This window comes from Fusarium tjaetaba, assembly GCF_013396195.1.
Source record: "Fusarium tjaetaba strain NRRL 66243 chromosome Unknown NRRL66243_c0000209, whole genome shotgun sequence".
Lineage (NCBI taxonomy): Eukaryota > Fungi > Ascomycota > Sordariomycetes > Hypocreales > Nectriaceae > Fusarium > Fusarium tjaetaba.
In genome coordinates this window covers 41052-56783 of record NW_023501405.1, presented here as the reverse complement: position 1 = coordinate 56783, position 15732 = coordinate 41052, and the positions used below count along the sequence as shown (strand labels likewise).

The 15732-nt window shown below is 50.1% G+C and overlaps 5 protein-coding genes across 5 annotated transcripts; 2 read left to right on the top strand and 3 right to left on the bottom strand.

Moving 5' to 3' along the window:
* Positions 1 to 788: 788 nt before the first annotated feature.
* On the bottom strand, positions 789 to 2340 carry FTJAE_9218 (squalene synthase; the record flags this gene model as incomplete). The annotated part of the gene is made up of 4 exons (XM_037356116.1): positions 789 to 905; positions 959 to 1120; positions 1174 to 2227; positions 2285 to 2340. 4 exons carry the CDS (start codon positions 2338 to 2340, stop codon positions 789 to 791), a joined length of 1389 nt encoding a protein of 462 aa, XP_037203714.1.
* Positions 2341 to 5360: 3020 nt separating this feature from the next.
* FTJAE_9217 (uncharacterized protein) lies at positions 5361 to 7056 on the top strand (the record flags this gene model as incomplete). Its single annotated transcript, XM_037356115.1, has 3 exons — positions 5361 to 5466; positions 5535 to 6838; positions 6886 to 7056. The coding sequence occupies 3 exons, from the start codon at positions 5361 to 5363 to the stop codon at positions 7054 to 7056; spliced, it is 1581 nt and encodes a 526-aa protein (XP_037203713.1).
* A 1018-nt stretch (positions 7057 to 8074) lies between these two features.
* FTJAE_9216 (uncharacterized protein) lies at positions 8075 to 10303 on the bottom strand (the record flags this gene model as incomplete). The annotated part of the gene is made up of 1 exon (XM_037356114.1): positions 8075 to 10303. One exon carries the CDS (start codon positions 10301 to 10303, stop codon positions 8075 to 8077), a length of 2229 nt encoding a protein of 742 aa, XP_037203712.1.
* Positions 10304 to 12051: 1748 nt separating this feature from the next.
* On the top strand, positions 12052 to 13203 carry FTJAE_9215 (oxidoreductase; the record flags this gene model as incomplete). Its single annotated transcript, XM_037356113.1, has 1 exon — positions 12052 to 13203. One exon carries the CDS (start codon positions 12052 to 12054, stop codon positions 13201 to 13203), a length of 1152 nt encoding a protein of 383 aa, XP_037203711.1.
* A 171-nt stretch (positions 13204 to 13374) lies between these two features.
* Positions 13375 to 15728, bottom strand: FTJAE_9214 (campothecin resistance conferring; the record flags this gene model as incomplete). The annotated part of the gene is made up of 2 exons (XM_037356112.1): positions 13375 to 15433; positions 15481 to 15728. The coding sequence occupies 2 exons, from the start codon at positions 15726 to 15728 to the stop codon at positions 13375 to 13377; spliced, it is 2307 nt and encodes a 768-aa protein (XP_037203710.1).
* Between the last annotated feature and the right edge of the window lie 4 nt (positions 15729 to 15732).

Below are 15732 nucleotides of genomic sequence, written 5' to 3'. Positions count from 1 at the left end.
ACCTGCGAAGTAGAACAGGAGAACTAACTATAATTTAGTTCATTTATTATATCGTGATTATACATTTATCCCAATGTTTTCTCAAGATCAAAAGCCAAAGTTTCTGCCATCATCTTTTTGGCCTGCATCTTGACGGCTCAAAAAGAGCAGGACGATGTAACCAAAACCCCTGAATGATGGGCACGTCCGTCGATGAAAGATCGGCTAAGGCATGTCCCGCCGGTAGTGTAACAGCATGTCACACCAACAGCATCAAAGGTGAAACCTTGCCCAGACACATTTCATGCCTTACTAGTAATAGCACGTCCAAAAGGAGCAAGAATTGCCAAACACGGGTCGAATCAGAGATGAATTAATTTCTACAAGGTTGAATGAAATGTTTGCCCGCCGCCACCAGTCTGTCATCCTCAAACATGTCGAGATAGACTTGTGGCGTGACGTCGCCGCGAGGCGGAAACCAAGAGCAAGAGATGTTTAATTTTCGCACTTCTTCGGCACAATCATAGTCATGGAAGGACTCGATTGCAATTTGACATCCGTGCAGGAGTTGTAGTTGGGTATCAAGATCAGAGACATCACCAGTGGGTGAACGGGGGACGAAACTTGAACTGCAACGCGCGCTGTATCGCGCCGCTGCAGGTAGTATTAACAAGAGTATAAAGCCCAGCAATATGCCGCCGAGCAGGTCCTGTCATATGAGGACCATTGCTAAATGTGGTATGTACGTTAGGATATCGTTAAAAAGGTTCGTGCCGTGAACAAAGCAAAACAAATCGGCGCGCATAATATTACAATTCTTCGTGACCCGTAATCATGGGGGTAGCCTTCTCGCCACCTGGTAGGAAGACACTGGCTTCCCTGAAGATAGTATCGAATCTGGCTCCAAAGATCCAAGCGGTACCAATCTGTGGATTGGATGTTAGTTGAGTACGGCCTTGAGAGTATGGGGCTGGCGTACCATAAGACCAGAAATGCAGACCAGAGCTGCAATGACAACACCGAAGAGAACAAGAGTCTCGCCTCCGTCCATAGTTGGCACCTTGTTTTGGACTTGGGTCTGAGTCACAGCGAGCTTCTTGGGGTCCTGCTTGGGGAAGAGAGTCTCGATGAATTGCTCAATCTGGAATTCATTAGCGAACCGAAATCAGAGATGTTAAAAAGAGAAAGACATACCTTTGCACATTGAGCACTGATGGCAAGGAAGTTAGGGTCACGAGGGTCGTTCTTCTTGGCGATTTGTCGAGCATATCGCTTGAAGACCTCACATACTGTGTAGAGGTTTTGTGTGCACTCGAACATGATCTTGCAGGCATCGCCCTTTGTGATCTTGACGTTCCTCTTGAGGACATCAGGGTTGCGGAAGACAAGCTCCAATGTCGCAATGGCCATGCCTTGAGGAATGGCAACAAAGTTGAAGACACTCTGGTCCTTGATGCCCGCCATGTAGAACAGGCACTCCTCACTGTGCTTCAGCGCATCGAGAACCATCGCTGAGACACACTCTAGGGCCTTTGTTTGCTGACTGGGGTCGAACATGTCCTCCCACTTGTCCACGTGCTGGCTCCAGATCTCCTTGGGATACCATCTTCGGCCATCTTGCCAATCTTCATGGATATCTCGAATGATGTTGGTCTTCTGGAGGAACTGGCCCATTGACTCGGTAAGAGAAGGACGCTCAGCGAGCTTAGGGTTAGCCAACTCGGACTCAACAAACAGACGTGTTAGGCCTTCGCCAACGAGACCAGCAACGTAATGGCAGTACAGCTCGTACTCCTCAATAGTCTGCACACCGTTCTTGATCATCTCCTCGTTCTGGGCATAGTCGGCCATGCCATTGCCCATCTTGCGAGTCATGTCCTTGATGATCTGGTAGTAGGGGGCCTTGATCTTCTTGAGCTCTGCAACGACCACGTCGAAGTGCTCCAGCAGCTCCTTGTCCTTCTCCTGACTCTCATGGAATTGCCAACCATCTTCTTCCATGGTGATGTGGAAGTTTCGAAGGAGGGGAACCTTCTTATCCAGGGGGATGGTCATGTCATCCTCGATGGTGTCTAGGCCACGGAGGCAGAGGTAGAAGAGAGTGATGGGGACGAGGAGTTCGTGGTTAAGCTCTTGAATGACAGCCGCAAAACTGCGACTTGTCATGTCGAGGTAACGAAAGCATTCTTTTAGCTCTGGGGACTCTGTGCTAGGATCGCGCTGGTGGACGGGATCATGCCAGACCTTCCTGGAGCATTGTTAGACATGTTCGTTTAGTACGAGGGCCGAGAGGATATAGGCTTACCATTGAATGATCGATCGAAGCTGGTAAGGGTGGAAGAGGTAGTAGAGGTAACCCATCTTGGCGGTGGTAGCGTGAAGGGGAAGGAGAAGGTAGGAGTAGAAAGTGAAGCGCGCGAGAGCTTGAACTGAGCAGTGCACGTCTTGATACAGACGTACAAGGTCAGGGAAACGGGAGGGAGCAAATGTTATATATCAATTAAGCTGCAACCAGGTCCCGGAAACGTCTTTGATGTATATTTTCACCACGAGATGCTTGGAGAGAGGAAAGGCGAGAGAGAGGACAGATGGGAGAAGCAAAATAAGACTGGTTGACCTCCGCTCCGGATAAATCCACAAATTATGCACAGAGCTCAATTTCTCATCTGGTAGGGTGGGTGCTGCCGACCGATAGGGGCATAAGCGCCGCGTTACATGCATTAACTGTCGTATTCGGATTCGATCACTGGTTGGCTAGTTGCTTGGTTCCTGAATGTGATTGATTAGACTCTTGTCACACTGCAAGTCATGTATCCAATTTCAGGCCTCCAGCTACAGCACCGTCACTGATTGATCTGCGCGCTTATGCAACAACTGGGTAGCATCCGGAGGAGGTTGGTTACAGTTGATCGGATCTCGCAGCCTGTCAATCAGCCGGAACTCCGGCTACAACACCAATTTAAATGCCGGTCCGGACGCCGTAGTGGTGTGTGTTCACTGTTCAGGCCGAATGATGAGACGAAACATTCAAGCGAGCTGGCCTTACCCCAGGTTTAGCCCAGACAATGTTCGAGATAGTGAAACAACACTTCTGGGGTACACTTGACCTCTGATTATTTCTCTCAATCTGTGGATGTAGTTATCCAGTATTACACAAGATTCTGGCCTTATTATCGCGCAGAGTCTCTGTTTTCGGCGACCCTCACAAGCTGTTTACAGATCACATAATTGCTGGTCTTTACTCTCTTGCCTCAAGTCACCAAGTCCAATGTGTTCTAGATCTGTGATCACCAACGGCTCGGTCAAACCTTGGACCCTTATGCATGTAGACGATCCGGGCCTCCTGACCGCCCAGCCGGATTTATCCAACGCCGCTAGGAGTGACAGCAGTCTTGGATGAGTGTGCGATACTGTACTCACAGTGGAGGAAAATCCTTAGCCTTGACGGTCTACCCTCTATAAGTATCCTAATCTGATATAGTTACCAGGTCTGAGGCGCCGTCAGCTGAACCTTACATCACCCGGTTTGCAACGACATGCCGCGCTCGCTGGTCTGAGCTACTTACTTGATAAAGATGGCACATGGCATGTCCAAGAAGCCTCAAACTAGGTTGATATTGTTACAAGCTCAGCAAGTCGTGGCAACCCCTCTTGTCCTCCGAATACCCTGGCTGCCTGTAAACCTACATCGATCATCAATGGACAGCACGGAAATTGTGTCCTGTCATGAAATCTCGAACTCAAGAAAAACTATGAGAAAGTTTCGAGGCTTGGTCTTGAAGTTGATAACTCTTGGAAGTTCCAGATCTGGATTGCGCTCATACTGTATTCTGAAAACAATGTACACGCAAGTGCGTGGTATTAGAAGCTTTTGAAGCTTTCAATACCCCACAGGAAACATGAGTGAGAAACTGGACACAACGACCTTAAGTCCATATGAATCCTGTCGTACGGCTGAAGTCATCTCGAGAGTGTTATCTTGAGTTGACAGACTTGCTTCCAACGGGCAGCTTACCTTGGATATGTTTCATGTGCTCTGACCTAATCATCCTTACAGATAAGCAGTAGGCAGCTACTTATTTATATACCTTTAGAGTCAGTCATCAGAACATCTAGCTTTTCAGCTAAAAGCAAGATCTTAGGTAATTATAAGGGTGACAAGTATATTGCCTGTATATGTTTATTGGTATCCTTTACCTTTATAGCCTGGGGGCTGAAGCCTCTTTTAAAACCTGAACCTTACCGCAGTCCATGTGAATCATGAAACCAGCGTGGGCGAAGTCGGTAGATACCTAAGTAGGGGGAGGCAAGAAAACTTGAGACCTTTATCCTAAGTGATGAAAAGGCTTAGACAATTTAGTCTAAGTTTAGGGGAGTCTTTACTGAGTTCTTCTAAAGTCTCATATTTATTTTGCACTTAACAGCTGTTGCGCGACATCGAGACCTGTATGATGGGAAGAGTCCAGGCTGGAAACGACTGGAGACCGAATCAAGCTGGGCATTCTCTCTCGGTTTCCACTCCCACAAAAAATCATTCTTCTGCTGGATATGACCAAGCTGCAGTATGCTCTGAAGGTTTGGGGGTACGGAAATCTCTGGCATTTGAAGTGGCACTTCGGAACTGTTACAAGAGAAGCAAGCAGTGGTAAGCGTTCGTAAATGAATAGAAGGGGAAGGGCGCTAGGAACGGTTTATAATAATAGTCATAGAACTCGATTATAGAGTTTTTAGCAGTCGATAGTTATCACAGTACTCTCTTAAGGTCTCTTAAGCAGCCTGGTAACCTCTGCGTTTTCTCACAGCCTCGATACAGCTGTTTTTCATGTGCATAGCCCCACCATTACGTAGGCTCTCTGGTCAATCTACCTCCACCTCCACTCTCTCGAGTCTCTACCTTAGGTATGAGACCCCTCTCTCTGGGCAAGAAAAGACTGGTGCTGGACTCGAGCTGTTAGTGCTTGGGTACGAAGCCTGAAAGGAAAGTTTCTTACCTCACGCAGTGGCAGGGCACGGCAGGGCACGGCATGGACGGGAGCTTGCGTAAATATAGAGGCGCTGTAGAATATGTCACGTTAACTAATCTTCCATTGAATTGGAGGCAATGCCAGGAATTTTCCGCCAAGGTAATCTAGCCAAGCTTAGGGTGGACTGGCAGGCACCTTAACTTAGTTCATTTAGGCAATCCGACGCCATCATCAACATTTCCATTTTCTTGCTTTCGGCCATTTTTTTCTTCCTCCCATACTCTCTCTTAGTAGTCGATATCTACTATACTACACTAACCTCAACCATTCATATTTTCTACCCACCACCTGTACCCTATATTGCGTACCTGGAACCTGGAAACACCAAGCAGAAAGTACCCATAACCATCCTCCATCATGGTCGTCGATACCGCCTATTACGACACGCTGGGTGTCCAGCCCACGGCCACTGAGCTGGAGATCAAGAAGGCTTATCGCAAGATGGCTATTGTCCACCACCCAGGTTCGCTCTCATTCCTCGCTTCTATCGCTTCGTAGCATTTCGGAGAACTAAACTTCTGTCACATGCAGATAAGAATCCTAATGACCCTACCGCCCACGAAAAGTTCCAGGCCATCGGTGAAGCCTATCAAGTTCTGTCCGATTCTGATCTACGCGCAGCCTACGATAAGTTTGGAAAGGACTCTGCGAGACCGCAGGAGGGCTTCGCCGACCCAGCTGAATTCTTCAGCTCCATCTTTGGAGGCGAGGCCTTCGTGGACTGGATCGGCGAGATTAGCCTTATGAAGGATCTCACGGCCACCATGGACATCACGATGCAGGAGGAGGAAGAAGCTGCCGCCGCCGCTGCTGAAGCCGCTGCCGCCGCGCAAGCCGAGGAGGATTTCCCTGGAACTGAAGATGCCAAGAAGGAGAGCCTCAAGGAGCAAGAGCAGAAGGCAGAGGAAAAGGCCGCTGCCGCTGCAGAGCACCAAGCAGGGCCACCACCGCCGCCTTATACTGCCGCTTCTGTCCACGATGACAAGGAGACCAAACCCGCTTCACCTGCCGCGCCCGCCGCTGGCCTTTCCGCCGATGTCCCTCAGCGAACCGATGCCACATCACCTGCTCCCTCATCGAGCTCACGTAGCCGAACCCAGATCCCTCTTCGGCCCGCACTGATGGACAAGTCTCACGAGGATCTTCTCGATGCAGAAGCGAACAAGGGTGAATTAACAGAAGAGGAGCTCAAGCACAAGGAGAAGAAGAAGGGTGGCCTGACTAAGGAGCAGCGAGAGCAGCTGGCAGCATACGAGAAGGAGCGCGCAAAGATTCGCCAGGAGCGTGTCGACACACTCTCTCGGAAGCTCCTCGACAGACTTAGCGTGTGGACAGAGACAGACAAGGGCCCTGACGTGACCAAGGCATTCCAGGAGAAGATGCGTCTCGAGGTTGAGAACCTGAAGATGGAGTCTTTTGGAATTGATATCCTGCACGCTATCGGTCAAACCTATGTCTCCAAGGCCTCAAGCTTACTCCGCAGCCAAAAGTTCTTTGGTATCGGTGGTTTCTTCAGCAGACTCCGTGACAAGGGCACGCTCGTCAAGGAGACATGGAACACCATCAGCAGCGCTATTGACGCTCAACAGACCATGGAGGATATGGCTAAGATGGAGGAGAAGGGTGGCGAGGACTGGACTGATGAGAAGCGTGCTGAGTACGAGAGACGTGTGACTGGCAAGATTCTCACCGCTGCATGGAGGGGAAGCAAGTTTGAGATTCAGAGCGTTCTGCGCGAAGTCTGCGACAGCATTCTGAACGACAAGAAGGTCCACCTCAACAAGCGACTCGAGCGCGCACAAGCTCTTGTTCTGATTGGTGATGTCTTTATTCGGGTATGTTTCAAGTCTTCTTTTGCCGGAATCACACTAACCTTAACTAGGCTGAGCGATCTCCTGAAGAGGAGGGCGACTATCTCGTCTTCGAACAGCTCGTCGCTGAGGCTGCAATGAAGAAGGACAAGGAGGAAGACCACAAGAAGAAGAAGGACCGCAAGTCTTTCCACAGCAAGGACAAGGAACCCAAAGACAAGGAGCACGCTACGACACCCTGAGTAGGGACTATGTTTCCTGGGGGGTTGGCAGAGGGTAGAGAAAAGACTACACAGAAAGGTTGAAAAAGACCTGCTTGTTTGAGGATCCTGAAAATGATGGCAGATATCACCTTGATGGACTGGGCTTGATGGCTTGCATGCTGAACTGGTGGATGTTATAGATCGAGGATGACTGGCATTGATTTAGATATAATTTTCATGACACTATTCCCCCCTTTATATGAATTTTGACGGCCGTTTGTTTGGTACTTCTCATAACGTTACTTTGGACATCCAAGTGCGCATATACATTGATCAGACAATAGAGGCAAAGATCATGAAGCTGAGTTGAAGATTGGAGTTTTATCTCCTGACATCCTATATCCATTTCCTATTTTTGATAACTATCTAATTTTCCCTATCGCATCCGTCGTTGAAACTCGAGGTAACCGTACCACGGGAAACTTGAGGGGCAATTCCCCGGCCAGATTCTCTTTTCTGCAATTTCCTCCAATGATTCCATCTTGTTGACTCGCCAGGTTGGCGTGGAAACTTCTTCCGGGGTATCTGTTGTACATAGTATGTATCCAAAAGCAAACGAAAAAGAAAAAGCACAAATCTTGGCGACAAATGAAAACCGAAAAGGCCCAAATCTCCGAAGGGCGTATGTATATGTAACGATTGTCCAGGCTGAGTATTTGTGGTGGTGCTCCTTTTGGGAGAGAGAAGATCGTTTGAGAGGTGGAATCGATGGTGCATCGTAGCCGCTGGGAAGCAAAACGCTGTCGAAAGAAACAAAAGGGACGTAAAGATGATCGCTTGCTTGCCCAACGCCTTGTATGCATTCATGCTATTTCCATTGACTTCGTAGATCTGATGATGGTATTTTGTTGTGATGCCCTGAGGCTTGCCTGGTGTGTAAAGACGAAAAGAAGGAGAACAAAATTTTGGTATGATGAGTTGTATATGTTACGACGTCCTGGTCGCCTTTGAGATGTGTCGAGTATTGAGGAAATGTGTCATCTTGCGATGACTGAGATTAGTTGCTGTCTGGTTGCAATTCGATGCCACTATCACGATCCTGGGAGCCCTTCTCCCAAGGCGGAGGAGCCTCGAGTGCCGCACTTCCAGGATCAGTTCCGAGATCGTCAACGCTAGCCAACGTATCGTCTTCATCTTCATCTTCGTCCCCGATCGCAGGAGCAAGTATATGGCCGCCAAATTCAACATCGGTGACACGGACCTTGTACTCGAGTGCCTTTTGGCCCTCTTTGATAAGAACCTCAGTCCAGTTCAGGCATCGCTTGATACTTTGGTTGATCTTCTGACTATCGACCAGCAGCTCCCGGTGCTTGGTCAAATCGAGCTGCAGACGATCTTCATCTCGCTTCCGCCGGGACATGGCCTTTTCGATCGCTTTCTCGTCAGTGGGATCAAGGGGGTCAGAGGCCGAGACTGAGTCAGTCATTGACAAATCTGATTCGTCAAGTGAGTCGTGTTCCTCGTCTGAGGGAGCTTCCGAGTTGTCCTCCTCGCTGAGGTCTGAAAGACTAATTGGTGCATCTGTGAGTGCTGCAGAGGTCACTCGGCTAGAAGCCGCTGAAGCAACAGCAGAGAGACGGCCTGATCTCGAAAGTCGTCGATACCTGCGTATCTCAGCCTGCTGTTTCCGTAGTTGCCTTTCCAGTGTCCGATTGATGGCTTCAAGGGAGGCGTTGGTGATTTCCAGATCCTGCACCTTTCGTTCTCTTCGGGCATTGGCGACTAATTCGTTCACAGGCTCATGGCTGGACTTGGTAGGACTCTGCAAGTCGGGCTGGGATCCGTCTTCTTTCTTCGTTTCTCCTTCTTCCTCTTCCTCCTCATCGTCGAGATCTTCGGCAACTTGAAGAATCGAAGCCATTGTCAAAGCTGGCTGAGCTGAGCCAGGGCTTGAAGGGGGTGAGCCATATTCAAAAGGTCGTCGGGCCGGTGACATGGGCAACCTAGGTGAGTGAGAGTGATCAAAATTGGGAACACTACCAGCTCTTGCATGTCCTCTCTGCTTTTTTGGGGCTGCATCGATGCTAACTCGTCTCTTGGAAGAGGTAATAGACGCTGGGGGTGCTAGTGGAGAAGCTATCTGAGGCGGTGACGCTACTTGCGGTCTGTTCCCGAGACCAGGCGCACCAGTATTTTTAAGTATAGAAGGTGTAGGTTGAGCAATCTTGATAGGAGAATGTGGCCTTGGAGGTAGTGCGTGATATGATTGTTCGTTTGATGAACTGCTGGTGCTTGGGCGTTTAGACTGGAGCCTTGTCGTGGATGAATTCGCTGAAGAGGGCTGAAGCTCGAGGTCCGCGCCATTGGCATAAAAGAACTTTGATGATGAAACTTCGGGTGCGGTACTGAGTGCCTGTGTAAATGGTGCAGAGACGGGAGGGCTGGTCGGCTTTTTGTATTCAGCATTGGCTTTACTGGCATGGAAGTAGGATGCAGGCTTTTGTGAGCCTAACGAGGGACGACCAGCTGCTTGTGTTGAAGTCGGTACATCGCTAGCACGAAAGAATTTGGCGTCCGGGTCAGCAGGAGACTCAGCTCGTGACAGTGATTGCCTTCCTGAGGAGCCTAAAGACGCTCGAGGATCCCATCCATCTCGATCTAAATTTGGTGTTCCATTGGGCGTCGAACTATTGCTATTGTTGCGGCCTTGTCGACTGCCAGAACGGGGGGTCACAGCATCGTCGCGCCCAGTCGTGCCTGAGCTCAATCCTTGAGTTGATCGTCGAACTAAAGGAGGTGCGCCTAATAAAGGGCCTTTTGCTGTCGAGGCAATCTTGGGCGTCAGAGGCGTTCGTCCGACTGTTTTTGCTGCAGCAGCACTGAGTTGCGGGGGCTTGTGCCTTGTGTCGCTTGGGCTTGGGGCCATTTTTAAGGTAGGAGGAGCGGAACTCGAGGAGGTAGAACGGGTCGAGGGAATTGTAGCGGTTACTGAAAGAACATGTTGTTGTTTTGTGTCGTGAAAGCCAAGGGATGGCGTTGTGCGAGCGCTGGAGGATATGGTGGTGCCAGCAGAAGAGAATCGGGGACGAGCCTGAGCCTTAGTCTGGACTTGTGCCTGACCCGGAATAGGGGTCTTGGATCGGGTCTTTGGGAGAGGTTTAGAAGAGGTGACTAATTTGTTGTTTCCGGCGGAGGAAGCGGAGCGGCGGATATGAGGCTGAGAGACTGAAAGGCCAGGAGATGTAGGACGAGAAGATGACGAGTTGATGGTGTTTAGAGTGCGCATTCTGCCCACGAGTTGGGTTGTCGGGAGAGCCTCTACTTGCTGGCTCAGGCTGAGATGAGTGGTAGCGAGACGGAGCGGTGAGCTCTCATTGGCTGTGCGTAGAGGCGGCAACGGGAAAGGTTAAAGGGACTTCAGTGGGCGACGCCCTGTAGTGCCAATGCTTCAGTGCGGTGATCACTAAAACGCTAGTGGTTTGTGGCTAATTTGGGGTCCAATCTCAATGTCGAGGTGACCACATCCAAAAGTAAACAAACAGTTTCGATGGTGAGAGACACGAGGCGGTGGGGTTGAGTGAGTGTTGGATAGATGAAGTGGCTTGACGATTCGAAGCGGGGGATGTCTTTCTTTTCTGCAGGAGACAAGGAGTATCCAATTGAGTTGTTCACGGCGGGTATAGACGAGATAACAATCACCGCCCGTTAGGTCACGACATAGGTAGGCTTTCACGGATGATATCAGGAGTAACGAATGAGTCAAGGAGAAAAGAGAGACGAAAGGGAGACAGCCGAGAAAAAGAGAAGCACAAACACACGGAAATAGACGAGCAATGCTAGGGATAATAATTACATGCAATACCTACCAGAAACTAGCGGGATGAACGGATCGTGACCATTCATTCAAGACAAGGCAAGGCGAAGGACATGGCCAGGATGGGACGATCCCTGCTCCAGTCAGTGAGTGAGTGTCTTGCTTTTTGACCTCTCCTCGAAATTGATCATGCTCATGTTTACTTTTCCATGACATATAAATGGACATGTCATGCTATAGACTCGAGTTACATATGTCTTGTAATTGAGCAATCTGACTGGTTGTTGCCATCACGAAACATACCTCTGTGCCTGGCGGCGGTCTAGTAGATCAGATATGATAAGATGGTTGCACAATTGTTTATTTACAAATGTGCGCCCCTCTGACATCGACAGAACCCCCGTGAAACTCGCCTATAATTACAAGTATTGTAATACTTTGAACAGTCAATTCCCCTTTCTCCATTCAATGGATCATTAAATAAATAAACATCCACCGCTTATTACATTTTATGCCAACTGAAATCACAGATCATGGAATGCCCCTTGCTCCTCGCTATTCATCTCGACCTGTTCCAAATACCCTATCCCCTGTAAAATACACGGGTGCCAGCTTTTCTCCGTCGATCACTGAGCTGTCTACGGATATGGAGAGCTGCTTGTGGCATGACCAACTAGCCAACGTTGACGCCACGAGAAGCAACAGCCGAAGGCTTTGAGCCGTATTATTGCCGTACTGTATTGCTTCATGCTTCAATAAATCGGCATGAAATGCAGTAAAATCAAGTCCATTCATCAGTGGGCGATATAACAAAAATAGAACAAGCGAGATGGAGTGATGAGCTCAGAGTAAAGTTATGACGGAAACCCTCTAGAATTATTCTAGCCCGCCCCAGTTCCATTATGAATTCGGTAATTATTCACATGAAAATCGAACCTCGAACCGGCAGCCAATCAGCGTTTACCCGTTGCAAGGCTCAAGGTTAGCTCCGGCCTTTCAGCTCCAGCTTCTGATTTTCTTTGTCCGCCGCTGACAAAAGCAAGTTCGTCAACTATTATCGGAGGCGCATCACAAAGTGGCCCGATGATTCTGCAATAACCATTCCACAACCCACTCCATCCCCTTCTCCTCGCCAATCGACCCCAACTCTCCAAGTCGCCTGGGGGAAAACTCTCTTTTTTGTTTCTCGTGTTTCACACTTCTGTCTCTACTGTGTCGTCATGGGCGTTATTGGTATCGGCCTCATCGTCGCCTCTGTTGTCTGGGTGCTTGTTCGTCCGCCGTCATGGATGCCAGAGCCGCTGCAGATCCTCCTCCGTTGGAGGGGGACAGGTCCTCCTGCTATTGTAGCTAAGGACGAGGCTGAGGCTGAAGCTGATGATGCTGATCCTGGACCCCGTGTCATGGTGTCGGATCACGAGGTGGAACCGGGCCCTCGACTCCGGGCTCGTCCGGCCGATAACCGTACCACACGAGACGACGAACAGCGTCGAGACCAAGGAAAGGCCACTACTACTGCGATCGATATCCCAACCCCCTCGTCGAAGATAGACAGGAACGATGCTGCTTCTATGCCGCCGCCTCCTTTACCAAAGGTTGCACCCCCACCTCCAGCCATCGCCGAACCCGAAGAACAAACAACTCCCAAGGCTGTCGCATCCGATCCTCCCTCTGTTTCCGTCCCCAGCTTCAGTCTCGACACTGCTCCTATTGCGCCGAGTTCACACCCCGCCCCGCGTCGGAACCCCACAGCCCCAGGCCCCGCTCTCTCCCCGAACTCAACCTCCATGATGCCTCCGCCTCCAGCTCCGGGCCGTCTTCCTCCTCCCAAGTTCTCGGCTGCCCCACCTGCTGGTCGCATGCCATCACTCTCTCAGTTCCCCGCCGTGAACTCACCGCAACGCGCTCGTGGCCCTGTACCAAACCGAGGTCCTCCATCATCAGGTGGCCTGGCACCTCCACCTACACACTCATCTAAACCCAGCAAGCCCAATCGCAAGGTCCTCTTAACACCAGGCCACTCTCCTCTTGACTGGGCTCGCATATCTGGACCTAATGCCGACCTCCGCGGTGTCGAACCTCAAACACCATACCTACGCGTGACTCCATCCATGCTGAAGCGTATGACAGGTCGCAAGGGCAAAGATGCTTGGATGGCTCTGAACGGCAAGGTATACAATGTTACACCCTATGCCGACTTTCATCCTGGTGGTGTTCCCGAGTTGATGCGTGGGGCTGGGCGTGACGGGACTAAGCTGTTTGGTGAGATTCACCCTTGGGTGAACTACGAGACTATGCTATCAGCCTGTCTCGTAGGCCTTCTTGTCGAGGAGTCGGAAGGCACTGAGAGTCAGATGGATCAGATGGATTAGACCACAACATTGAAGAGACGGCATAGACCATAGACGCAAGACTGCTAGCGCTTCCATGTTACATGGAAACGATATTTTACATGTATTAGACTATACTGTTCGCGCCATAGATGTTCCTCTCGAACACTTAGATGTACATTAGCTAGAAAGATACCCCACAGAGACTGGTCTTCACCGTCTCTTTCCAAATCGAAACTTGAGCTCGTCATCACTATCACTATCCGCGACTTCCACAGCTCTTCTCGTTGGTCGACTCCGCTTCGGAGGCTGCTGTCCAGCAGCAGGCTCTGCTGCAGCTCGTTTACTCCCCTGACTCGTGTTCTGTGATGCTTGACTCCTTGATTTAGCTTGCGACTGTGTTTGTGGCGCTGCAGCCTGTGCCCCTCGCGTTCGAGTCGCTGGTGCTGACGATCGCTGCGATACTGAATTGCTTTCTTCGTCGCTGCTGTCTGATATGACATTGGCATATGCCCTTTTCTGGGCACGAGATGAAGCCGACGGTGCTGTGGGCGCAGATGGTTGTGACTGTGATCCAGGAGCTTGGCTCGAGTTCCTCTTTCTGCGCTCTGTTTCCTCATCCTCGAGCCAGTAATCGTCTCCAACACCGAACTCCTTCGTCTTGACTTGCGTTAAAGGTACAATAGTCTTTGCAGGCTGTCGTCCTGTCGCCTCTCCGCGTTGTCTGAACCTCTTGAAGTTCTTCATCCCGTTCCACTTGGGGTCCCATCTTCCGTCACGAATATCTTGTTCTCGAGTACGGGGATTACTAGGTTGCCGTACTTCGATCTCCTCTACGATATTGAGTCTGCGGATCTCGGCGAGATCAACATCATCTGGCAGATTTGCTAAATCTTCCTTTTCAGCACGCGCACGAGCTTCTTCCTGCTCTCTGTTTTGTGCGGCTATTGCCAAGATATCGAATTCCTTTTTGATCTTCTTTGGCTTTGGGACCTTCTCGGCTGTCTCGGTTTCCATCTGCTCAGCCGGTTCCTCCAAATCTTCACCTCGCTCTATCCGTTGGCGCTTGAACCTCTCTGCTGCAGTCGTCATACCATCCATAAGGTCATCTTGCGGTAATGGCGAAGCTCGCCGTTTCCTTTGTGAAGACCTGGCATTGCTGGATGGTAGCGTTTCTAGGGGTGCATCTGGCTCCTGAGACACGAATAGACCTTCTTCCTCTGCTGGCACTTGGGTCGCATTCTGAGTCGCAGCACGGGTCGTGGGTTGATTTGCAGGCACTGGTGCTGCAGGAATATCGTCCATATCAACATCATCATCATCACCGCCGAAGCCTGCAAAGCGTCTCTTAACAGTTCTCCTCGTCCGCCCACGTCGAGGAGCAAGCTGTGACTCTTCGGGTGCCTGTGACGTTTCGGCCTGTGTGGCAGGGTGCTGTGTTCCATTGGCCACCTCAGGATCTTGAAGAGCCTGGACTTGATGTTGTGTATTATGTGCAGACTCAACCTCGAGAGGCCGTCGAAGAATACTCGCATCTTTGATGAGGATTGCTTCCAAAAACTCACTCTGCTCAATAGGACGATGATCCAGCCTCAGAGATACAGACCTGAAAAAGTCCACATACCAGTCAACCGAACCTCCTTTCGAAGGAACGAAGCGTACTACTACTACACCTTTGCCCTCGCTGCCGTCGTTAAAGGCACCGAGGCCCTTTTCACCAGCGACACTTTTGACATATTGAACAAAGTCGTCGATTGAAGTTTCTTCGGGAACAACATTTCGCAGCAACGCTTTGCCACCACCATTCGTAATTGGCGCTAACAGGTTGTTGTACTGTACGGGGTCGTAGAAGATGAAGCTGTAGCCTTCGAATATGTCGCGTCTCTCATTGTCTGGGGCATACGTCGAGTCAGGGTGCTGTACAGGCTCGCCTCCCCTTGGAGGTAAATGCTGCATAGCATCGGGCCAGTTTTGAGCAAAGTCCTGCTCCAGAGGGCTCAACTCGGTGGTCTCCGCCCCATCCGCTAGATTTCCGGCTTCAGCCACTGCATCGAGAAAAGTTTCCGTTACAATGTGTTTCCCGTTGATCAAAGCTTGAAGCCCCTTGGCTGTATTTCGCTTCTTTGAGACAACATGTGTGGTGGATTCAACATATTCTGTCACGAGCTTGATATCAAGCTGCTCGAATCTGCTTCGGAGCGTAGTTAAGGGGTCTGTCTGTAGTTCCTTGCTGGTGAAAGAAAACGCAAAGACAACTGGTTCCCACGAGATGCTGTGGACTGTAAGCGGCGTAACACCAGATCGGATGAAACGGCTTACCTGAATATGTTTGGGCATTTTCCCATCGTAAACTCGGCCTTTTCCCCTTCAACCACCTTTCTCTTGCCTTTAATCTTTTCTCCATTGACGACTGTCCCTATTTTTGTCGCCAAATCTTCGATCGTGAGCGTAGAGCGACTCCTTGGATTGTGCGCCTGGCCTTTGTCGACGGGGCTGACAGTGATGGTCAAGTGCTTGCGCGAGATTGTATTATGTGATATCGCAAGTTGACCGGCTATGTATTTCATGAGT